The 26,766-nt window shown below is 36.3% G+C and overlaps 1 protein-coding gene across 1 annotated transcript; it reads right to left on the bottom strand.

Annotated features, from left to right (window-relative positions):
- Window positions 1–983: 983 nt before the first annotated feature.
- On the bottom strand, window positions 984–26,314 carry LOC131876681 (uncharacterized). The gene is made up of 2 exons (XM_059222137.1): window positions 25,991–26,314; window positions 984–1,388 (listed from the first exon to the last, which is right to left on the bottom strand). Exons 1-2 carry the CDS (start codon window positions 26,312–26,314, stop codon window positions 984–986), a joined length of 729 nt encoding a protein of 242 aa, XP_059078120.1.
- Window positions 26,315–26,766: the final 452 nt, after the last annotated feature.

The following is a 26,766-nucleotide window of genomic DNA, read 5'->3' on the forward strand; positions in this document are numbered from 1 at the left end:
ATCTCTTGAATAGTATATATTTTGCAACATGAAATTAAGGTGAAGAATCTACCTCCTACACGGGATTGCAAGCAATGCACAAATGCCTTTGATGCAGGTTTGATGTTGTTGGGGGTTGAAGTCGCCATGGATGCCTATGTGCGATTGCAATGCACAAATAAATTTCCCTCTTCTTTTTTTTTAAGTAATGGTGGTTGTCGTCAGAATTACAACGAACTCAAGAACTTTTTTGAAAAAAAGAAAATTTTCATTGCTAATGCCTTCTTCATCAAAACCAAATGGCAAATTACTATCTAAATTACGATGAATTTGGGCAGTTTTTCAAAAAAAAATCAAATTTGGTCACAATATACCTTCTCCGTCAGAAATATAGTCCAAATGTATTAGTGTGTATGCCTGTTTGTAATATCAAAATAAAAGAATGAAACATTAGAGGTATAAGCAAGATACTTTCCTCCTTTTTCAATAGCTTTTCTCAACAAATCTTTATTATGTGACAAAGCCATTTTGCCAGTATCAATGTCCTTTGCCAGTTTCTCTCCATACTTCTTCTTTTGACTTTTCTCAGCATAGGTCTGAGCAGCATCTTCAAGTGTCTTGATTTGATCAGATGCATTTGCAACTAACTAACCAAGTTTGCTAATAGGGGTTGACAGATGTGCTATGGACGTTTCCAGTAGCAGGCCAGATAAAATATCTACTACAATCTGAATTGTTTCTACCTCAATCTTTTTCTCTTTAAGTCTCTTCTTATGCACTCTAGATTGCATGACATTAGAAATCTTCATCATTTCAAATGCGCTCATGTTATCAACATCAATAGGCCCTGAAATGCTCAATGAATCATCATTATCCTCATCAAGTTGTTGTTGCTTTGCTTGTTCGGAGGATGCAACCTTAATGATCGCTTTCTCTTGATTCTTCTCTATTTCCTTTTCAGAAGTCTATGTGATGACAACTTCCATAGACTCCATCTGAGTTTCTTAAAAAACTGGTGGATTGACCACTTTTAGTTGAGTTGCCAGTTGCTCAACTAATTTGACCTGTAAGTCAGTGATTTCAGGAGGCTCCATATCTGGTGCAACGTTGTCTCCATATGGATCAACTGTATCCTGAACATCATCAACATGAATAATGGTGTCATCCTTCTTCTTGACAGGATAGACCTCATTAGCTTGTACAATCTCTTCTTCATCCATTTCTGGTCGATTGACAACATCTTCCTCATTCTTAGAGGATTGGATAAGTTCTTCCATCCGTTTGATTTCACAGGCTATTCGATGGGTCCCAGCTTCAATAATTGCCCTCTTTCCACTAAATAGCTTTAATCTCCTTGCTTTGAAAGCAAATTGAATTTTGTACTTATAAACCAAAGCACTTATTTCATCCTTGGACAAATTAGCAAAATATTATACAAATATCTCATCAATAATTTATTTTTCCTTCTTTACAGCTTCCTCCCATTTATTAAAAAGATTAGTGTACAAAGAATTTGAGATATCCTTTTCAAGATCATGTGGAAATCTATTGTAATGACACAAATGAGTGATTACCTGTTGAATGAATTTCTCCTTCTCATCTTCAGTGAAGGAATCAAAATTCTCTTTGACATTGTCAAATATGTTCCTCCCTAATGTCTTCATTGTTCTTTCAAAATGGGTATCAGACTTGAAAGTTGATATATCAATAGACACAATTGCTTTTGGCACTTCCTTTACTAACTTTTCTACTCTATCAATAGCTTTCATCTTATTAGGTTCTTCTTCAGTGCTAGTACCCTCAGATTCTTCTTGGAGAATTAGTTTTCAACTTCTCTTCTTTGATACATTCTCCTTCTTTGTATAGACTTTAGGTGTCGGATCCTTTTTGGCTTGGATAATCTAAGTCACCCTTGTATTCTTCATCACTGGAGATGCTTCATCAGTTTTCTTTTTCTTTCCTTTCCCACTTGTGGCAGGGGCAATACTGGTTTTGGCTTGAGCATCCTGGACTACCACAATATCCAGTTTTGCCTTCTTTTTATCTTTAGGAGATGCTAATAGGTTATTAGCATAACCAACCAATAAGTCACGGTTCACCTCATAACTCATATCTTTCATTTCTTCTTTTCTCAGCTCAATTGCTTTGCATCAAACAAAAATTAGTGGTAACTGTGAAAACAATGTCTTTTGCAAAATGTCTTACCACATCTTTAGGTAATCTCATTCTCATGCTCATCTTCTTCTAAAACTCATTGAAATACTTATTCATAGCAGCATGAAAAGTATTCTTTACAGCCTTGATGTTGTTCTTGATCTGTGCGGATATCGGTAGGTCCTTTGACCATTCAATATCACCTATTCCTGGTAGAAAATTTTGAAAATAAAAGAATAACCCAACCAATAGCTGACCATATTTGAACTTTAGATTGTTGTCCTTCTTGATAGATTGCAAATTTAGAAACAATTGTCTCCTAATAGCCTCACAAAGATCACAATCTACATTTTCAGCTATCATCCTATAAGTTGTGTGTACTGCTGCTGATGGAACACTATTTAGTCTATTGGAGTAAAATACCCAGTAGCCTATAACCATAGCTACCAATTTCACTGTAGGGTCTCTGATATTGTTAACAAAAAAAGCATGTTTGTTAGATGTTGAACCAGTTAGAGAGTACATGGCTTCCTTGGTTATTGTATGAGTTCTCTCTAAGTACATGTTCTCACCATGAACCTAACTCAAAATGATTCTTATATTCTCTTCCTCAAAATCTTCTAGAAAATAAGCGACATTGTGAAAATGTTTCTCGAAAACCCTAGCATACTGTGTTTGAATCTTTCCATTCTCATCACATAGAGATTTTAGCTGAGTGTAAATATACAATTATCCTAGATCCTCAATCTTAAAATAAATATAACTCGACAAATCTCCTTTTACTAAAACTCCACTAGGAACTTGTGATAATGCATTATACGATACAATTTGTTCTGCCTCTACAACTTCCATTGGCTCGAATGTAATCATTAACCTTTCTACAGACTTTGAAGATGATGCCATTGCAGATTAACAAGATTCAAAGTAGGATTTTCAAAGAAATACCTTTTCTTATGCACGCTGCCTGGTTTACTAGTTGAATGCCCAAGTGCACACCAGTTCGATCTTCTACAACCTTCAAATCAGCTTGATTACAAATCACAATGCAACTTCAACAATTATCAGCCACCAATCTTTCTTAGCTCAGCAAGTGCTCCAAATTTCTTTCTCGAATGCGTTAGGGTAAAAATAACAAAGTAAAAACTTGCTTTTATCCTTTTTACCTATTGCATTAAATGCTCTCCTATTAGGGTTACAAACGCTAATTTCACTGCTCAAGGAGAAAACCGGTTGATAACATATTGACAAAGAGTTATCAAAATTTAATGCTTCAAAATTCTCTTACCGCTCATTTATCTCAAGGGGTCTGGAGGTGGATTTACCGTTAAGCTCCCCTTAGCCATATTTAAGAGGCTTAATTTACCGGTGCAAGGTTCTCTTCACTGGGTGAAGGAACAGTTTCTTCTCTAGGTGAGTCATCAGTTTTCTTCTTCCATATCTGATTCATTTCCTCTTTGGTTTCTTCAACATTAAATTTTTGCTTTCCTTTCTGATCCTTAGAAGAATTGATCGGTTTTCTATTTCTGGATCTACAGAATTTTGCTAAGTGCCCTGGTTTGTTACAGTGATAGCAGGCCATACCAGCTGATTTCCAAGGTCCTGCATTTCCTCTCCCGGTTCTTCTTCTGCACTTCATAGCCACATGAACAAAGTTATTACAGATGGTGCAAATGACATTTGTTACCTTTTCCATCTCAAATGGACTAAATGTTGCCATAGGGTCTTTGCCAATTCATGTTGACCCAGTTGTCAAAATTCCTCATCTAGTTGCCATTCGGTCTTGGATGCATATGTGGTACAAGGTTATTTGCTCCATATCTACACTCAATAGATCTATATCCATACATTTTGCATGTGAAGCAATGACCTTTAAATTTCTTGGACACATACCTAGCATTAGTATTGTAGCTTGCATTTCTGTTAGGTTTGTCTTTACAAACATTTGTAGTGTGACCAGGTTTATGACAAACAAAGAAAATAGTTTTAAAGACCTTCTTACCAGTAGGCTTCTTGATCTTAGGAGCAGATTTGTTCTTAAGAGTGTTGCTCTTGTTACTGGAGGATTCACCTTTCTTAGATGTGTGAAAACCAAGTCCAGAGGTATCACCTTTCATCCTTTGTGATTGAATTTGTTCTTCAAGCAAGGTAGAACTCTTGTTGAACTTTTCCAATTTCTCATTAGCTTCGTTAAGTTGTTTGGTGAGATCTTCATTATGCTTTGATAGGTTCTCTCTTAGAGATGATGCTAATTCAAGATCTAGCTATAAGTTCTCCTTCTCTTCTCTTTCAGCATTAAAATGCTCATTCAAGGTAGCATTTTCATACTTGATCTTGCCAATCTCATGATCCCTTTCCTTGATAAGATCTTCAACAACTCTTCTGGCGTCCAGTTCCTAACTCATGCGGATAGTAAGACCTTCTAGCTCTCTCCTTAGATTTAGCTTTTTATCGTTTAACTTTTCAACTTCCTCGGCTAAAGAATCAATATTGGCCTCATATGAAGAACTATTGTCAGATATCTCCAATAGTTGTTCAGTAAGCTCTCTCTTTTTTATTTGTGAATCTTTCAGTTTGACCCTAACGCTTTCAAGCTTATTTCTGCTAGCTTCTAGCTCTCTAGCCATCTCAAAGTAACTCATGTCCCCCATGGTGGTTTCAAGGCTCCCTTCTAAGCGATTAGGCTTGAAAGAAGTTTGTCTCTGATACGAATTGATGGAATTGAAAAGCATTGAGAGGGGGGGTGAATTAGTGACACCAAAATTAAAACTACTTCAAACAGTAACCGGTAGATGAACAACATCCACCATAACATAAATATTTATACGTGGAAAACCCAAATAGGTAAAAACCACAGTGAGATGGAAATCACAAGTTACCTATCTGTAGTAATAGATAACTAGCCGATTAGGGTCTACAAAGTGCTCTACTAGGAGAGAATCTTGTTAGAGATCCCAAAGCTTGATTAGAAGCTTATACCCTGTGAAAGGTAGTACCCTGTTATGAGTAACCTCGGTAGAGGATTTTCAAATCCAAACTAATGGATCACCCTGTTAGAGGATTTGAACATTGAAGCTTGGTAGAGCTTACTCGGTTAGGGGATTTGAATTCTGTTGTGATTGTTAGAAAACAACAAGATTGGTTTGATCTATCTGAGTAGCACAATACTTGCTTGATCAACATATTCAACACTGCTCTTCTGCATACTCTGCAACTTAACTCTTTTGTCCTTCGCATACAACATATCACTTTCACTCATACGAAATAATTCATTGTGATCTCAATATATAGACATTTAGATTTCATGTCATCCATAAGAAATCATAACACAATTACCTAGGTGTAGTGTATTTGGTCAAGTGATCATAACTCATCACAAAAATACCGCCAAAATTATCAATGGGATAACTCATCACTATTTGTGATAACTCATCACACAATTAATGAATATCAGGTGGAGTTAAATATATGAATCATTATCCTTGAATCACCTAATATAATCTCCGCTTGATCTTCATCTTGGTGCTGACTAATGTGTATCCATTGGTTATCTTCTATGCATATATTGGTTGTCACAAAGTACTGGTTAGAGATAAACCTCTACCATACCGATTGTAGTATAAACAACTTGAAGTTATACCTGTAGACAATATAAACATATGTGTGTGTATGTGTTTCATCAATGACAACATATGATGAATTCATTACAATCATCATCAAGCCAACATAGAGAACCAATAGAGTGCAGAGTCGAAGGTATAAGCAGAAAACTGGTGTTGTGCATAGCAGACACAACAGGTGTAGATAGACTATGATTTTCATTGTGATCTAATCAAGCTATCAGTAGCTACTCCAATAGATCATCTTTATGTTTCCTTCTAACCATTGCAACTCAAATCCCTTAACCGAGTGGACTTTAACAAGTCCCTTTGTAAAATCCCTTAACTAGGTGACATCTTAATTGATGTTCCTAAGTCCTTTAACCAGGCTACCTTTAACAAGGTAAAGGCACTAATAGGCATTGAATAAAATCCCTTAACCGGGTGGCACCTAATAGTGTCTTTGTAATCTCCTAAGAGGGATGGCTCTTCACCAGGCATACTCCATAAGAGTACAAATTTTGTGAGTTGCTACTCACACGGTGGTTTTCTCCCATTTGGGTTTCCATGAGATAAATCTTGGTGTCACTATGTATCTTTTCATGCATGAATATTCTTCTACATTAATTGTTTGTATTGATGAATATTAAGTTAGTGCAGACTTGAGTTAAAAGTTTTAATAGTGTAGAACTGGTAAAGTGTTTATTCACCCCTCCCCTCTCAGCATCGGTTGTGACTAAAAATTGGTATCAGAGCTTTGGTCCTTAGATTCAGAAGAAGCTTAACAGGTTAAGGAAAGATCCAAGATGATGCGAAAGGAAGGTCCTAAGTTATCTAAGGAGAATTACACCTTATGGTGTGGTAGAATGAAGCTCTATCTAAGAACCCTAGGAGAAAAATACTGGAACCATGTAATCATAGTGTACAATAAACCTACCAGGGGTTCTCACTCTGGATCAGATCAAGGAAATGCAAGACAACACTGCTACTATGCATTTGATTGCTAGCACTCTATCTGACAATGAGTATGCTGAGGTCAAGATTTGAAAACAACCTTTCAAATGTGGAATAAGCTGAAGACTATTTATGGAGGAGATCCTCGTGTTCAAAAAGCTAAAGTAGATAGCTTGAGAGGAAATTTTGATGAGATGAGGATGCAAGAAGCAGAAAATATAGAGCAGTATAGCAAAAGAATAAAGGATGTAGTAAACTCCATTAAAAGTGTTGGAGGAAATCTTGAAGAGGATGATGCGGTCAGCAAAATTCCGAGAACCTTGCTACCACAATATGCCATAAGGGTTTCTGCAATTGCGGAACTCAAATCCTTGGGAACAATCATTGTTTCACTGGACTCACTAATCAGTAAGTTGATTGCCTTTGAATTGAGCAACTATGATAACAGTGTACCAAATATTGATGTTTCTTTCAAAGCTTCTATGATGCATGAACCAACAAGGAGAAGAAAAGAAACCAGAAGCATTTCTACTACAAGAACCGGTCATTTTCATGAAAGTGACAACCTGTTATCTTAAGAATAGGAACAAGATGAGATTGAAGCTCTACTGACAAGAAGATTTCCAAGAGGAAAAGGAAAGTATAAAGGTAAACTACCCTTAAAGTGCTTCTCTTGTAATAAAATAGGTCATATTGCATCCGGATGTCCAAACAATGATAGAGATAGGAAGGATAATTATAGAAGCTACAAGGACAAGATAAAGAAGGAGTGATATCTTATAGAAGAAGGAGTTACCGATGAAGAATCAGAAGGATCTGATGGAGATGGAATTGCATTTGTGGTGGTAAAGGAAGATAACATAGAGGAAGGTGATATGACACTGGCTTATAGTTCAAACCAGTGTGGAGATTGGGTAATTGATAGTGGTTGCACTCACCACATGACCGGTGACAAAAACAAATTCCTCGGCATGGAGGATTGCAATGAAGGAATGGTGAGATTCGGCAATGATGCTCCTTGTGTAGTAAAAGGTAAGGGATCTATAGCCCTAAATGATAAAAAAAAAATTTAAAGATTTTTATTTGGTATAAGGGCTAAAATATAGTCTATTAAGTGTTGCAAAACTTAACAATAAGGGTTACTAGTTATAATTCAATGAAGGAATATGCAAAATAAATGACAAATCAGCAAGTATGGTTGCTACTAGTAAACAATTTAGAGGTAATTTGTTTCACCTAGACACCACCATAGGTAGTTGTCTAATGGCAAAGGTAGAAGACAATTGGTTGTGGCACAAAAGACTATGTCATGTTAACTTTGATAGCATAGAAAAAGTTAGTAAAATGAAGTCTGTCAGAGGTATGCCTGATATTATGAAACCCAAAAATACTATGTGTAAAGAATGCCAACTAGGAAAGTTCACTAGGTCTAGTTTCAGCAGCAAATCTTATTCATCTAAGAATGTGCTAGAATTAGTTCATACAAACTTGTGTGGTCCTATGAGGACCAAGATTTTCTATGGAGAATGGTATTTCATGTTGTTTGTAGATGACTTCTCAAGAATGATGTGGGTTGTATTCTTGAAAGAAAAATATGAAGCTTTTCACATGTTCAAAGTCTTCAAGGATAGAGTAGAGAGGAACCGGTAAGAATCTAAAATATCTGAGATTAGATAGAGGAGGAGAGTTCACCTCTCAAGATTTCATGAATTACTGTGAAGAACAAGGGATTATGAGATAGATGTATTTACCCAGAACACCTCAACAAAATGCGGTTGCTGAAAGAAGGAACATAACTCTTATTGATTGTGCAAGGACTCTGATGATATAAAAGGATATTCCACATATCTTCTGGAGAGAAGCAGTAAGAATTGTTGTGTGCACCTTGGATGCAATTGAAAAAATGGACAAATAAAACTCCCTATGAATTATGGTGTGGATACTCACCCAATGTCTTCTATTTCAAAGTAGTTGGGAGTAGGTGCTATATCAAGATGGATGAGTACTCTGAAAAGTTTGATCCCAAAAGTGATGAAGGAACCTTCTTAGGTTACTCCATAAAGAGTAAAGCATACCGATGTTTGAACAAGAGGACCGATAAGATTGTGGAAAGTGCAAATGTCAGAGTAGATGAGTTCTCTAAGAAAAATGAACATGATAGCAAGATTGAACCAGAGGATTATAAAGGATTCGATTACACTGTATCGGTCGAACCTGCTGAAGAGAATCCTATTTTAATGGAAAATGAAGAATATTGTGAAGTAGAACCTGCACAACTAGTAGAAGAAGCTCCAAGAAATGAACCGGTACTAGAAATGTATGTCAGAAACAATCACTCCGTTTAAAATATCATTGGTGACAAAGATGTAGGAGTATTAAATAGAAGAAGAGAAAGAGAGAATGCTTGTTTTCTCTCCATAATTGAGCCCAAAATAGAAAAGGAGGCTCTATATGATGATTGGATCAAAGCCATGGAAGTGGAACTGGAGAAAATTAAGAAAAATGAAACTTGGACTCTAGTGCCCAGATCGGAAAACAAAAATATGATAGGTACCAAATGGATGGAACCGGTCAAGTAGTAAGAAACAAAGCAAGATTAGTCTACAAAGGCTATGCTCAGGAAGAATTTTTGGATTATGGAGAAACCTTTGCATTGGGGCCAGGCTAGAAGGGGTTAGAATTTTGTTGGCCTATGCTGCTTACAAGAATTTTAAAGTTTACCAAATGGATGTCAAATCTACATTCTTGAATGGTGTTTTAGAGGAAGAAGTATGCATAGAGCAACCACAAGAGTTTGCATCAAAAGATGGAAGAAATACGGTATGCAAGTTGTAGAAGGCTCTTTATGGGCTAAAACAAGCACCAAGATCTTGGTATGAGAGGCTACACTCATATCTATTAAGTATAGGGTTCAAGAGAACCAATGATAACCCTAACCTGTATCTAAAGAGCAGAGAAGAAAGAAAACATCTAATTGTTGAAATATTTGTAGATGACATCATCTTTGGAGGAGATGATGAGATGAGAAGACGTTTTGTAGAACAAATGAAGCAAGAATTTGAGATATCCATGATCGGTGAGATAAAATTCTTCATCGACCTACAAGTCTCACAGCTAAAGAATGGCATATTCATTAGCCAGACCAAGTACATAAGGGAAATCTTGAAGACTTTTGGAATGGAAGATTGCAAACCTATTGGAACTCCAATGGCTGCAGGTTGCAAGATCTCCAAAAATGATGAGGCTCATGAAGTGAATGAGACACTTTACTGATCCATGATCGGTAAGTTGCAATATGCAGTACATAGTAAACTGAACATAGCACAAGTTGTTGGCTTGGTTGCCAGATTTTCTGCAAATCCGAAAGAGACTCATATGGTGGTAGTCAAGATATTATTTAGATACTTAAAGGGGACTAATGAGTATGGTCCATGGTATCCACATAAGGGAGACTTTAGCTTAAGTGTCTTCACCAGTTCAGATTGGGTAGGGAACATTGATGATAGAAAGAGCACTAGTGGAGATGCATTCTTTCTTGGAGATAGGATTGTATCTTGGAAAAGAAAGAAACAAAATTGCATATCTCAATCCATAGTTGAGGTTGAGTATGTGGCTACAACAATCAATTGTACATAGATTGTATGGATCAAGAAATTATTGGAAGGTATCCAAGAAAAGGTGACTAAACCTATGGTAATTCACCGTGACAACACCATTTATATAGACATATCCAAGAATCCAGTGATGCATTCCAAGACCAAGCATATAGCTATCAAATATCACTACCTTGGAGAAGAGGTTCAAGACAAGAAAGTGAGGTTGGAGTATATACCAACAAAAGAATAGGTGGTTGATATCTTCACCAAGCCACTACAGAAGGACACCTTTGAATGCCTCATAGGTAAGCTAGGGGTGATGCCCTACCTACAATAAAGTAAGTAAAAAGGGCTCTATATCAATCTGCTATGAATTCCTTATCAAAAATATCTAAGACTAGATTGATAAGTGTGGACTACCCCGGTTAGGGGGAGCAGTCTTGTAAGTGTACTGAAATTCATCTTTGGCATTGTTTTCAAAGGGGGAGATATGTTTATAGTGTTTGGGCATTGGTAAGTAGTGATTGAGTTGAAGTTGCTGATGGTAAATAGTGTTGAGCTAATGTTACTAAAATAGAGTATTGCCAGTGTTAGGGGGAGATATTCTTTACTCTAAGTAGAACTATATGCAGGAGCAAATGATAAGATAGATTCTGAAGTGTTGCCATCAATACCAAAGGGGGAGATTGGTGGCATTGACAAAACCGATTAATCCAGAGAAACGATATATTTGCTGACATTTGTCATTGATGTCTAACACTGACCGGTGGAGTAGTGATGGTATGATGAAATAATAAGTATATGGTAGAATACTGAGATGGGGGGTGAATCAATATATTGAAAAACTGATACAAAGTTCCCAAGCTCAAAACTCAGTCAAACAAAGTAAACATATCTCAGTCCAGATCAATATTCTTAGGAATACTTGGCATTAACTGGTTTAACTGTTATGACAACTTTAATAGTAAACACCTTCAATCTTGTAAACATCATCAATGTTTATTCATAACTCAACATATTCATCTCTCAATGCTTCTAATTAACATGCCTATCAGAAGTTAACCAAATCAACAAATAAGATCACAACTACAAAAGCATTCACCACTTCACACAAATGTTTATACATGGAAAACCCAAATAGGTAGAAACCATGGTGAGATGGGACTCACAAGGATAGCTATCTGAACTCTTTCAAAGTTTGCCCTGTTAGGAGCCAAAGCCTATTGGAGCTTTACAATAAGTCCTGTTAAGAACTAATTTCGGTTAGGAATCACCTGATTAAGGAATTTACAAATATGCCTTGTTAGAAGCACAATACCCTATTAGGATCTTGTTGGAGGATTTAAGAATCCAAGCTAATGGACTGCCTTGTTAGAGGATTTAATGAGTAACCAATCTGGTTAGAGCTTACCCAATTAAGGGATTTTACTTGCACTATAATTGTAAGAAAACAACAGGTTTTCTTGATCTATCTGAGTAGCATGACATTTGCTTGATCAGATCCTTCTAATCTTCAATCTACCTTCACTCAAAGTGTAGGTCCATTCACTGGTTGGGCAGCCACACACTCAACAGGTTTTATACCAGTCTTGCCAACAACGTTTACAAACAACTTCATCAACCTTAAATACAAATCAATTAGGTCAATAACATAACAAAAACATAATTCTCATCATTGAGATTACAAACAAGTCGGTTCAATCTTGACCGTAAGAAATCATGACAATCACTTCACATTCTTCAAGACAATTCCAACCGCTCCATGATCACCGCTCCCTTGGACTTTGTAACTCATCACACATTGTGCATTAAATGCAAACCACTTTTCTCCTTCCCTAGACAATAAGAAAATTCACCAAAACAATTTGAATTTATCCTCATACAATGATCACACGTGTCTCCATCATTACCGCTCATCAGATAATAAACCAACAAACTTGATCGGTTAGGGTTTAACAGCTAATAGGGTTTACCAATTACATTACATAGAAAGGTTTGACCTTTTACACTGGTTCACCGGCTCAACTCACAAACTTTACATACCAGTTACAATATCACCTACAACTCTCTTCTTACTGGTTACTAGCCAATATCAAAAACAACAATATCAGCAAGAACATGAATACCTTTTACCGATTCAATTGACATCAATGACAACATATCATTAATGCAATCTCTATGAAAAATTCCAATAAACTCAAAATGCAAACAATCTCTGATGAATACTAAGAGGGGGGGTGAATTAGTATGCCTAACAATTTAACCAGACTCTTAAATAATTTTACTGTAGATCGGTGTAGCAGTTTAAACAATAAACCGATTAAAACACAAACAAGCCAAATAGAAACTAAAGCATTCACCCACAAAAGCACAATCACCATAACATAAGACATTTTGACGTGGAAACCCAAATGGGAAAAACCACAGTGAGTAAAACTCACAAGTCAACTATTTGCAGAATAGTAACCAAACCGGTTAAGGTCTTACAATGTTCTTCACCAGAATAGATCCTGTAGCGTAGAAATTAGGATTCATCAAAACATAAGTAGATCAAAACGAAACACAAGACATGATAACATAATCAAAGGAATACTCATGAAATGAACCTAATTCCAAAGCACATTCAATAGAGGTATGGAAACAAAGCATTCAAAAGTAAAATTATGCAAACCATATGCTTCTTCCATGCGGCTCCATTGTTGTTCTTTCCTCTTCAATAGTTTTCTGGATCTCACCTACGAGTGCTCACACAATTGAAAGCAAAAAGGCTCAAGAGTACTAGAAACGAAGGTTCGGTAAAAATTCGAGATTCATGAAGGAATTGATTGAAGAAAACATCCAATTTATAGAGAAATTGGATAAATGAGCAAATTAGTATGAAAGAGATTTGAATAGAAATTCAAATCAATAATAGCAAAATTATGACATATCCATGACAAATTTCTATGCAAGGCTTATGACAATTCATGACAAATTTCTATGTCAAGAATTTATGACATTTTATGACAAATTCATGACAAATTCTATGACACATTTCTATGTCAAGAATTTTATGACAATTTATGACATTTTATGACAAATTTCTATGTCATTGCCATAAATTTAGGAAAGAAATAGGAGAAAATTGAATTTAAGAATTAAGAAATTAGGAAATTAGAAAATAATGAAAATAGGAAATTAGAAATTGAAAGAAATTAGAAATTAGGATTTAGTGAATTAATTAATAATTTTTCATTTATTAATCAATTCACAAAGAGGAATAATTAGACAATTAAATGAAGATTTAATTGTAATAAGGAAACTTAGGATAAATAAGTAATTTATTTAATCCTAAAGGAAGAAATGACAAATTAGGTTAAATGATTGAATCATGAAACCCTAGAAGACGAATTAGAAATGCGAGGATGATAATTAGGTCTATAATTGACTTGATCATGTTTTGATTTGATAAATGACCAATGCGACAAAATGATTTGATTGAATGCGCCAATCGACGAGGAACAATGACAAATTGATCCAAATTGACATAATTGAGACAGATAACGATCGATGACAAATCGGTTGAAAAATGACAAAATTGACAAAAGGACAAGAATCGATGACAAAATAGATTGCAAGACGACAAGATTGAAAATGACCACGATCGATGACAAATCGATCGCAAAATGACAAGATTGAAGGATTGATGATAAATCGACAAGATTGATAAACCGATCGCCAAATGATAAGATTGAAAACAGGACAAAACCCTAATTAGGATTGACGATGTCCAAAATGATGACAAATGAATACGCACATTGATGCGACAGGGTAAAATCGATCAAAATCATGACTGAATATTGTTGTCGACAAGACCAAATTCAAGGATGAGATGATTGAAGAATATAGAAGAATGACTCGATGTTCGCAAATGATAAAGACCAAGTGCGTGACATAGGAGAAATGTTAATGCGATGCAAAAACCTAAAATGAGGCAATGCGCAAATGTTAAAGTATGACCTTGCAAGCGTTGACCATTTTTGGGTGTCTACATTTTGCCCCTCTTTGAGACAATGCGATTTTAAGCGTTGTTTCAAAGAACAATAACGAAATGCCCCAGACAATAACAATGACATATGCATGCCCCCTCGAGGAATTGGCCAGAAACATGCAGAAAAGAGGCCAATTGATCGATAAAAATGACAGGATCGAACGGACTGACAAGCGGAGATCGGATGCATGACAGACAAGCAATGTAAGGTGCACAAGACCGCGACCAACATAAGATGGAGAAGACGCACATCCATCTATGCAATGACAAAGAGCTATAAATGAGACCAAGAAGGTGAAAATGACTCATTTGCACTAGCTAAAGAGGAGGATTTGTTGCTCTGGACAAGGACACGTGCAGACAGATGGCGAACATTCCAACGGCGGATCACCTTGGAGAACGTGTACGCACATTCAGATGACCGGACGACGCAGGAGCAGCGGTATGTATCTCAAAAAAAACCATGTGTTGAATTTCATGAATTTGACGCGTTTGCAGGACATTGTGGGGATGAGGAGGACAGAGGAAGCACCCAGTGACAGAGGCACGTGCTCCGTATGATAGACAGTGGACATTATGTAGTTTGGCATTTTGTAGTCAGCCTGCGGGCCATACTTAGGACAGACAGTCCGATTTTGTACTCCGATATTATTATGATATGTGATATGATATGCATCGACATGATGGATGCAATATGTTATGACTTATGTGTTTTTTTCTATGTATGGATGACTTATGCCCTTTTTATGAACATGTATGGATGTATTTTTATGTATTTTATGGATTTATGAAATGAAATGGATAAAATGCTTGATGTAATATGTGTGATGGAATTGTACTAACCAAATGGATGCAGGATGCAGCATATGTGCTTGGATATCGGAGCACTAGACTGAACTGACTATCCGACCGGACGGAAGAAATGTTAGTAAGAAGAAATGAGATAGAAGACAGTTAGAGATGATGAAAATTTGCTTTCAGTAATGCACTTTGTAGGTGAGAACCTTTATTTTTATTTAGCAAAATGGATGCGTAGCATCATGGCATTGAAGGCCAGAGCTGAAATGCAACCCGATTTGCATAAGACAAACACAGCATAGACAAACGACAATCACAATCAAAGAAAGAAAAGGATCATGAACCATCCCGGTCACTCTAAATCACTCGGTGACATCATCGAGCAACATAGGAACATGATCGAAGCCAAAGATAAATCAATAAAAAGATAAGACTCACAAATTCAAGCAAATCAAACAAACATCTTGATCTTCATTGTCAAAAGTTGAAAGTGCTGATAGGACGATCATGCTGTCTGGTTTCAGGAAATGTGATACCCCGTCTAAGACAGGACACAGTCTGGTTTCGAGTATACCACACCCTGTATAAGACCCATGATAATAGGAACAAGGACAAATGATTTCGATGCTGATGTTCGATTGATAAGACAATTTGGATCAGTTTGAATGCTTGGTTTGAGTTGAAAAAGTTCATCTGTTAATGCGTGATTTCAGTTAAAGCACAATGTTTGATTGCAAATTGTTGGACGTATACGCAGTGAGCTGTCGATGCACAAAGGGAATAATTTATTGCAGAATGTTTGTTTTGTTTTTGAAGTTTTACAAATTTTTTGTGTTTTCAATTTTTTCAGGACTTTATATGATTTTTATGAATTTTGTTGATGACATTTTTCAATTTTTTAAAGATTTTTTCAGGACATTATTCAATTTTTATGAATTTTTTTCAGGACATTTTAAGATTTTTTTGGAATTTTTTTCAGGACTTTTTAAGATTTTTTTGGAATTTTTTCAGGACTTTTAAAGATTTTTTTGGAATTTTTTCAGGACTTTTTAAGATTTTTTTTGGAATTTTTTCAGGACTTTTTAAGATTTGTTTTGCCCCCGGTGTCTAGCAAGGAAAGGAATATGATAGGTGAATAAATAGGCTTGCTGAAATGTTGGTGGATAGAAGGAAGAGAAAGGCCTTTTATCGTGGAGACAAGACGGATGCAATTTCCAAGGGCTATGGCGTGATGGGACAAGAGACTGGATATGACAATGTAAAGCAGGAACATGGCATGAGGGACATGTCAAGAGATGTTTCAAACCATGTTTAAATTTTGCGTCCTTATTGCAGATCAAGATCAAGGAATGATAAAAGAATGTATGGATAGTGATAAGAGATGGATAGGATAAGCAAGACCAAGAATGGATAAAGGACATGGACTGAAGGTCGGGATAGGATACATGATGGTGGCAGAAAGTCGCAATAAGCTAGGGAATATGGATGAAAGGTGATAATAAGCAAATGGATAAATGACCAAAAGCTATGATGGACTAAAAGCTGCAAACAAGATGTGTGATGCTCATGATGATCATCAACCTTGTCAAGATCAAAGGTGGAAAGAGGAAATTGGACATGAGGGACAATAGGATAATGGAAGGGTATGACATGATATGATAGGATAATGAAGGGCAATAGGATATGAAGGAGGAAATTTGCCCCCAAATGTGGTGTGCAAGAAGTTCATAAATTACGCATGATGCCTGTTTGCCAGGTTCTCATCATGGTACTTGCCCAAGGCGCCTGTTTGCCAGGTTTTCACCAGTGGACAAATTATTTTTCTTTACTTTTTTTTCTTTTTCATTTTTTTGCTTTTTTTTTCATTTTTTTTTGCATTTTTTTCATTTTTTTTTGCTTTTTTTCATTTTTTTTTTCATTTTTTTCATTTTTTTTGCTTTTTTCATTTTTTTTGTATTTTTTGCTTTTTCAGAAGAAGATGGACACATGATAGGGGATGGAAGAAGGACTCAAGCGTCTTTTTATTTGGATAGTAGCCTTGAAAAAAAATGGACCATGACCTTTAAAAGTATGCTCAAAGACGTTGGTAGGATAAGGACATGGAAAATGAGATGAAACTAAGGCAAGGATTTACGCAAAGGATTGGATCAAAGGGATGGAAGGATGGAAAATATGCATTGGATAATGGATAGGGTATTGGAAGAATTGGACTTCAGTGGATAGAAATGTTGGCAAGATCGACATTGGCACACACCTTGAGGGGTGATGGATGGATGGAGGAAAGATGTATTTTGGATATTGAGATTTGGATGGAGGAATAGCTTGGGATTTTGGGACATAAGGGCCCAAAATGGATGAAGAAGGTGATGGAGGAATAGACTTGGATGATTTGGATGGAGGAACAGCAATTTTAGATGCCAATATAGGTTGTTCTTTTTGTGCTTCAAGGAGCTTTGTGGGGATCCACATGGTTTTTAATTTTTCATGCTTTTGTGGTTCCTTGGAGTGCATTGCTTGCACAAGGGATTTAGGAACCCATATATATTTTGACTTTGCTTTATTTTGCTCAGTGGGCCTTTGTGGCCTTTTGGATATATTTTTTTCTTTATAGATCATATTGTTCTTTGTTTTGACATGTCGATTATATTGGACATGTTGATCCTTGAATACATGTGGATTTCTAGACTTATGATGCTTATACTTGGCATCCAAATTGCTTGGAAGAGGGAATGAATGTTGGTGTGGATGGGAATGATATGGAGGCCTATGGGATTGATGGAAGGTTCTCCAAGATGTGTGCCTTTGCTGATGTTGCATAGGAGATGGAGGGATATAGGGACCTAGAATGGATGGAAGCGATGATGGAGAAGGTGGACATTTGAATTTTGACTTTGAAGGGATACCAACGCCTTGAGTGTGAGCTTTGTAGCCATGACCATTAGTATGTTCTTTGACATGAAGGGATTCTTTCTTATGAAGGTCTACCCCTTTGCCTTTATCAATATTTTGACTAATAGGATACTCTTTTCTTTCGGAAGAAGACGCAAGTCCATTATGAGGTGGATATGATAGGAGAGAAACAATGAGATTTTGAAGTGGATCGGATTGCACCAAAGTGGAAGAACCCATTATGCATGTAGGGGGTTCATGAACATCTTGCACTGACACGTTAGAATCATGAGGGGTATCAGGATCATGAGGGGGATTAGGATTGTGTAGTAGACATGGTTCAATGATAGGCTCTTCAAGAGATGGAATGGAAGGAATAATGGGATCATCACAGGAAATGCGATCTTGGAGTGGATATGTGGGATTAGGACATGGAGATGGAGGGACAAGTGGATCTTGTGGAGGATCTAAAGGAATGATTTGATCTTGACAAGGAGGAAAATCATTGGAATCTTCTTTAAAGGTGCTTTGCTCTTGACTTTCAATGGGATCATCGGAAAGGATGGAAGGGATATCTTGATCTTTCTGAGGAAGTGGAATGTCAATGGGATTTGAAAGGACATTTTGCTCATTAAATGGAATGGGATCCTTTGGGATTGGATGGACTAGGATATCTTGATCTTGCTCGGGGTGTGGAATGTCAATAGGACTTTGGATAGGATGGACAAGAATAGGGGAATCATCGTGAGTGTTTGGGAAGATGGGATCTTGGTCAACAATTGGATGGGATGATAAGGTTTCAGGATCTTGATCTTGATTTTCTTTAGGACTCATTTCTTCGTGCTCTAAATTATCCTCTTGACATGAGGTTGGACTTTGGATATGCATGGAGGATTCTGACAAGGAATCAATGCTTTGGCATGAAGGGGATGTACTTTGAACATTTGCGATGGATTCTGGCAAGGAATCAATGCTTGAACATGAGGAAGAGGGACTTCGAATGGGGTCCTCTAAAATAGGTAATGGCAATAAAGTGCATGGTGGCATTGGGTCTTGTATTTCTGAAACATGACAAGGATGTGCATCATGAATTGGATTATCATGGCAATCAATTATGGATAGCTCTTGGATAATTGCAGCCTTGGGTGTATTGTTTAATGAGGACAATATGGAAGGTTCTTGTGAAACTTTTAAAGGTGTAGGGATAGATGCCACTGGAGAGTCAATTTTCTTGCGAGGGGATGAGGCATTGCTAGACATAAGTGTATTATCTTTATCTTCCTCAAAAGACTCACTTAGTCATTTCCTTAAGAGCATTGCAATAAGGCCACCCTTCTTTTTAGGTTTTGACATGATTGGACTTGGAATTTGAACTTGTTTTTGATTTGATGTCATGTTTTGATTTTGAACTAGATGTTGATCCAATTGGTTTGACATGTTCAAATTTTGGCTTGGTGCAAGTTGCAAGTTTTATTTTTGAATGTTTGGTGGTAGTTGTTGACATTGATATTTTGGTTGAACTTGAACTTGTTGACATTCCACCATTGATTGGACTATTTGTGGACATTGTATAATTGGTTGGACATATTGTTGAAATTGGACCATTGGTTGTGTTGGTTGCATATGTTGGACCATTGGTTGTGATGGTTGAAAATCTGATTGATAGTAAACACCTTGTTCTTGTTGTGGAGGCACATAATGTTGAAATTGATGTTGTCTCCTTTCTTGTAATTGTTTCATCATCTCTATTTGCGAGAGGAGAGCTGGTATGTCTGATCGTTCAAGAAGAGATCTTACATCAATTGGCTCAATATTTGGATTTCGACCTAGAAATTTTCGAAACATTTTGGACATTTGTGATCTATTCTTCTGAATGTTTTTCACTCTTTGTTCCAAAATCTCATTTTCTTGAGCTAGCTTCTCCTCTAGTTTTTGTATTTGGAGATTTACATCATCATGATAAGTTTGATCGATATTGCCTTGTTGTTGGGTTGGATAGAATTGTGATTGCATTGTTGGTTGATATGTCAAACTTTGTTGCATCATTGGTGCTTGGAACCTTGTTTCAATAGACATGTCACTATGCAAATGCAATATTTTTGGAATTTTTTAAGGATAATATATGATATGCAGCTAAATGCAACTAAATAGATGAAGATGCAAATCTATTTTTTTGGTTGTTTTTGAAGATTTTGACAAACTTTCGAAATGCAAATCTAAAAATGAGACCCTTAGGAAAATTGAAATGATTTCTAGACATCAAAGGACAAAATGACAATGTCTCCCCTATATGCTTGGATACTAAGCTAGGTTTGACGAAATGATATTGATGACAAAAGGACAAAGGACTTGATAAGGTCTAGACTTCTTAACAATGACTTAGGGTTCATCAAAGATTTGGATTACTCAAGTATGACAAAACCTAGGTTTGACACTATATGCAAAAGGACAATTAATATGCAAATGATCTTAATATGATATGACAATGACTTAGGCTTAATGAAGAGACTTGGGATATGCAAATGCAAATGTATGACAATGTCAACCTAAGATGAAATCTAAGGTTTAATTATGAAATGATATTACTCTTATGCAAGAGGATATATGTAAATGAATGACTTCTATTGATATGCAAAAGAAGTATGACTTAGGTGAAACCTAACCTTGATACTTGACAATGACTTTGAAAAGTGCAACCTAGGATGAACCTAAATGCAAGTGACATGAATGTTGAGACAAATTTTTGAACAATGTTGGATAACCATGCTTTAGGAAGATACACTTTGAACCTTGTTGAATGTTTGTTGGATGACTGTCTCTTGTGTTTAAATCTTGTTTGGAATCAATTTGTTTGCTCTTTTGAAATGGGATAACATTCAACTTTTGACAATCAAAGAATACAAGATGTTATAACTTAGACTCAAGACAATCATGCTCATTTCCACATTCCCTAGGGTAGGAAAAGACATTAGGTACTTGAGAGGTAGACTCATTATGAGATTCAAGGAGAATACATAGATGCTTGACCCCACGGGCTCCCCTCCACGGCACTCACTTCTCAAGGCAGCCAAGCATCAGTCCCCATGGAATCTCCCCATGGCGAACTTAGTATCTCTTCCAAGTATCCGAATTTGTCCTTCTCAAGCAAATAGAAAGGTTTTTGGCCTCTAAAAACAAGGTATGTAGTAAGGATTTCTGTTAAGCATTACTCCTTGATGTCATGCAAGCATGATTGAGACATTAAGCCCATCAAGATACCAACAAATGTAGTCACGCAAGCACGATTTAGACCAAGAGGCCCTACTTAGATGTTGATATGAGAAAGAGTTTCAAGGGGCATCACTTCCCAAGTAACTGCAATTCCCACGTAACACTTCCTTCAAAGCTTTCGCCCATCAGGTATTTTTTTATAGTGAGTTAGAATGCCAAGGAATTCTAGCCGTACTCACTTTGGGTCGTTCCCTTCTCACGATTATCACTCGCTTGCTAAAGCAAAGTGGTCGGGAAGGCAGGCCCTCTAATGGAGACAAACAATCACCAAGACGAGTATGGTACCGAAGATCTGGATTTCTGATCACCCTATGAAGGATGAGAGCATACTCTCCTACTCCAATGTCATACTTAACAAACAAAGCAAACAAGGGTTCATTTCAACCTACTTATAAATCACTAAGTGCCTAATTAAAAATCTCAAACACACAATTTGGTTGTTTCTCCAAGGCAACCTGCAAAACACATGTCAGAAGTTTGATTTGTTGTCTTTGACCATCAAATCTGCATAACACATGTTAGTAGTTTGATTTTTAGTCTTTGTCATGCATATGCCAAGAGCCTGCACAAATAATCAGTACCAAAATCCAAAACACAGAAAACAGAATGCAAAAACATCAAAAATTTCAAAGAAACTGCATTTTTTTTACCCTCTGATCTGGACTTTACACAGGCGCAGAAGTCATGACACAGGCGCAAGTTGTCAAACACAAGCGCAGAATGTCTTGACACAGGCACAAGACTCTTCAACACAGGCGCAAGATGCTTAACACAGGCGCAGAAGTGACCAGAATACCCTGCACGGCCCTGTTTTTGAGTTTTTGACCTGCAAATCAGCTTAGAAGCACTCCAAAACACAGTAAGATGGTTAGAAGGTTAGTATTCACATCGGGTTCACCAATTAATGTAGCGTAGAAATTAGGATTCATCAAAACATAAGTAGATCAAAACGAAACACAAGACATGATAACATAATCAAAGGAATACTCATGAAATGAACCTAATTCCAAAGCACATTCAATAGAGGTATGGAAACAAAGCATTCAAAAGTAAAATTATGCAAACCATATGCTTCTTCCATGCGGCTCCATTGTTGTTCTTTCCTCTTCAATAGTTTTCTGGATCTCACCTACGAGTGCTCACACAATTGAAAGCAAAAAGGCTCAAGAGTACTAGAAACGAAGGTTCGGTAAAAATTCGAGATTCATGAAGGAATTGATTGAAGAAAACATCCAATTTATAGAGAAATTGGATAAATGAGCAAATTAGTATGAAAGAGATTTGAATAGAAATTCAAATCAATAATAGCAAAATTATGACATATCCATGACAAATTGCTATGCAAGGCTTATGACAATTCATGACAAATTTCTATGTCAAGAATTTATGACATTTTATGACAAATTCATGACAAATTCTATGACACATTTCTATGTCACGAATTTTATGACAATTTATGACATTTTATGACAAATTTCTATGTCATTGCCATAAATTTAGGAAAGAAATAGGAGAAAATTGAATTTAAGAATTAAGAAATTAGGAAATTAGAAAATAATGAAAATAGGAAATTAGAAATTGAAAGAAATTAGAAATTAGGATTTAGTGAATTAATTAATAATTTTTCATTTATTAATCAATTCACAAAGAGGAATAATTAGACAATTAAATGAAGATTTAATTGTAATAAGGAAACTTAGGATAAATAAGTAATTTATTTAATCCTAAAGGAAGAAATGACAAATTAGGTTAAATGATTGAATCATGAAACCCTTGAAGACGAATTAGAAATGCGAGGATGATAATTAGGTCTATAATTGACTTGATCATGTTTTGATTTGATAAATGACCAATGCGACAAAATGATTTGATTGAATGCGCCAATCGACGAGGAACAATGACAAATTGATCCAAATTGACATAATTGAGACAGATAACGATCGATGACAAATCGGTTGAAAAATGACAAAATTGACAAAAGGACAAGAATCGATGACAAAATAGATTGCAAGACGACAAGATTGAAAATGACCACGATCGATGACAAATCGATCGCAAAATGACAAGATTGAAGGATTGATGATAAATCGACAAGATTGATAAACCGATCGCCAAATGATAAGATTGAAAACAGGACAAAACCCTAATTAGGATTGACGATGTCCAAAATGATAAGATTGATAGGAGGACAAAACCCTAATTAGGATTGACGATGTCCAAAATGATGACAAATGAATATGCACATTGATGCGACAGGGTAAAATCGATCAAAATCATGACTGAATATTGTTGTCGACAAGACCAAATTCAAGGATGAGATGATTGAAGAATATAGAAGAATGACTCGATGTTCACAAATGATAAAGACCAAGTGCGTGACATAGGAGAAATGTTAATGCGATGCAAAAACCTAAAATGAGGCAATGCGCAAATGTTAAAGTATGACCTTGCAAGCGTTGACCATTTTTGGGTGTCTACAGATCCTGTTAGGAATTTAGATCTCTGTTAGGATATAAGTCCTATTAAAGACTACCCTGTTAAAGGATTTTAGATCAACAACTGTGAACCACGTTGGTAGAGGATTTACAATAGGCTTGGCAGGCCTACCCGGTTAAGGGTTTTAGACTTGTTGAAGATATTAGTAATCAAGAAGTCAATGATCTAGAAGATAGCATAGAATGCTTGATTAGATCCTTGATAGTTCTTTGTTAATGCATTACAACATTACTTTAGTCTTCTATACTTTGTATTCACAAGCTCTATAGTGAGATACCTATTTCGCACAGACCTAATCTTTTCTCCAACATTCACACATATCAACAACACTTAAAACCCTAGACATGATGTCCTCATATAGGAACCTGATTTCATGTCGGTCCAATAAGATTAGACTACAATTTCCTAGGTACAGTGCATCTAGACACATTTGGTAACATGACACACAAACACCACCAAAGTGTCGATGGATGATAACTCATCACACTTTACAATTATACCGGTTTAACACAATATACCGATTACCGGTTAACAAAGACTAGAAAATTGGAACATAGTGTTCCGATCAAAAATATTAACTGCCACTTGGGGTCTTTGTTCCACTTGAGGCCTTCATACCGCTTGAGGTCTTCATACCGCTTGGGGTCTTCAATCATGCTATGACTAGTAAGCATCTTCTTCAAAACACCGATAGCCTTTAACAAATAAAGACTATACATATAATGAAATACAATACCAGTTGGAACAACTACCGGTTGAGAATAACTCATACATCAAATAAGTGTGTGTCCATAAATGACAATCACAACTAAACATCATCAAAATACCAACAATCTCCCCCTTTGGCATTGATGGCAACACTTAGGAAAATTTTGACATCTAAGTGCTTACAAAACAAAACAGATGCCATAATCAAAATTACTCTATACACTACTCCCTTTGCAAAAATTATAAGTAAGTGCATGAAATTTTTCAATACTACTCCCAATAAAATTTTATATTACTCCCCCTTTGCCAGCAATGACAAAGTAAAGAAAAATATTCCCTTTTTGCATAATATAAAAATAGCGTATATGTTCATGACAATAAAGAGTAAAACTTCTCAAAAAGAGATTTAAAGTTTTGCATAAAGTTCTTCATGTCTGAAGACCATGAATCAAGAAGCAAGGTAGCAATTTCACTCTTGGTCTTCATTTAGAAGGCTAATTCTTCCATTGCATCGATAGTGCTCATCTCCTGTGTGATAGTAATAGCCTCCAAGTTCAGGAAGCACTTCTGAAGAACCTGCAATTTTGGTAATAGAAGCAACTAGAGCTCCTATAGATCTTGAGTCCGATTGCAGATCTCTGAGACAAGCTTTGCAATCTAATGCTGGTGAGTATGAATAGTATGTCCATATACTGTGAACTGATCATAGGGAAATTTGAAGCTACCGATATACTTTTGTAACTCTAATTGGAGTTGACTCTTTTGTTTCAAAGCATCTTTACAAAATAGGTGAGGTTAGCAGATTTTGCTCAAGAAGAGGTTACCTTCACCCATAGCTGAACTTATATCATCCTTTTGCTTAAGAATTTTGTCTCTATCTTCATCCATTTTCTTGACTAATGAAAATTTTAGAGCTTTTTCATGCTTCTTCTCTATAGAAATCTGGGTAGCATCTTCTAAAGATTGCACTTGATTATCTACTACTATGCAAATAAGTTTTAGCTTAGCCAGCGATGAATCGATACTGAGTTAGAACCGGGGATTAGATTGGAAAGAGTGTCAACAGCAAATTGAATGACATCCTGTTCTTTCTTTTTCCTCAGTTCTTCCAATCTGACCTACTCTAGTTGAATGCTCCTTAGTAGCTCACTTTCATCAACCGATTGAGTCAGATAGGCAAGAGTCAAATCGGTGGGACCGGTGAGATCAACTTGCTTGGCTTGATCTCTGGATGCCTTAGGTGTCTGTCCTCCTTCCTTTGCCTTGATCTCCTCTTGTCTTTTCTTCTCCTCTTCTTCTTTTTCCTGGGCTACCTTGGCAGCCTTCTATTTCTCCTCTTCCACTCTCCTCTTCTCTTCTTCTTTCTTCTGCTCTTCTTCCCTCTTTTTCTCTTCTTCCTTTTTCTTCTCTTCTTCATCCTTCTTCTTCTTTTCCTCTTCCTTCTTCTTCTCCTCTTCCTTCCTCTTCTTCTCTTCTTCCTCATTCTTCTTCTCATCTTCTTTCTTCTTCTCCTCTTCCACTCTCTTCTTCCCTGCTTCCTTCTCTGCACTCTCTTTCTCTTGTCTCGATTTCTCCGCTTGCCCTTTCTCTTGTTTCTCTTTTTCCGCTTTCTCTTTTTCTTGCTTCTCTATTTCTACTTTCTCATCCTTTTCTTTCTCTACTCTCTCCTTTTCAGCTTTCTCCTTTTCTAGAGTGGTATCCTCAATACCTAGTGCATCAACATCAATGGGGCCATTTTGTTCTACTATTCTTTCACCCAGATTGTCAAAGATTTCATTCGGTCTGGTTGTGGATAGGTCATGCTCTTGCTCAACCTGCTGATTAGCTTTGGATACTTTTTGCATTTTTGCAGTTGCCTTAACCTGCAATTGGGTGTCTTTTTCCACTTCAGAAGGTTTTCCTCCGAGTAGCTGAAGTCTTCTTCTTCACATGAAGAAGATGCCTTTTTACTCATCAATAATCTCAAACAATTCTGAATTTGAGGCATCTGGAGAATATTGAGCAAAAACTTTCTCCCTGATGTCTTGTTCCTTTTCAATGGCAATGCGCCATTTATTGTCCAAAGAATCATACAAAGATTTAGAAGTAACTAATTTAATATCGGTAGGTGACCGATCATTAATACATAAATATTTAATAAGTTCTTGTTCAAAATCCTCTTTTTCACTATCATTGAAATCATCAAAATATTCTTTTAAATCATTATTTACCACTACAGAGGTTGCTAGTACATTATCGATTGAATTCATCTTCTTGCTTGATTGTCTTGTCTTTTTCATTTCTACCTCCGGTTCAA

The sequence above is a fragment of the Cryptomeria japonica genome, chromosome 6 (assembly GCF_030272615.1).
Source record: "Cryptomeria japonica chromosome 6, Sugi_1.0, whole genome shotgun sequence".
NCBI classification, from domain to species: Eukaryota; Viridiplantae; Streptophyta; class Pinopsida; order Cupressales; family Cupressaceae; genus Cryptomeria; species Cryptomeria japonica.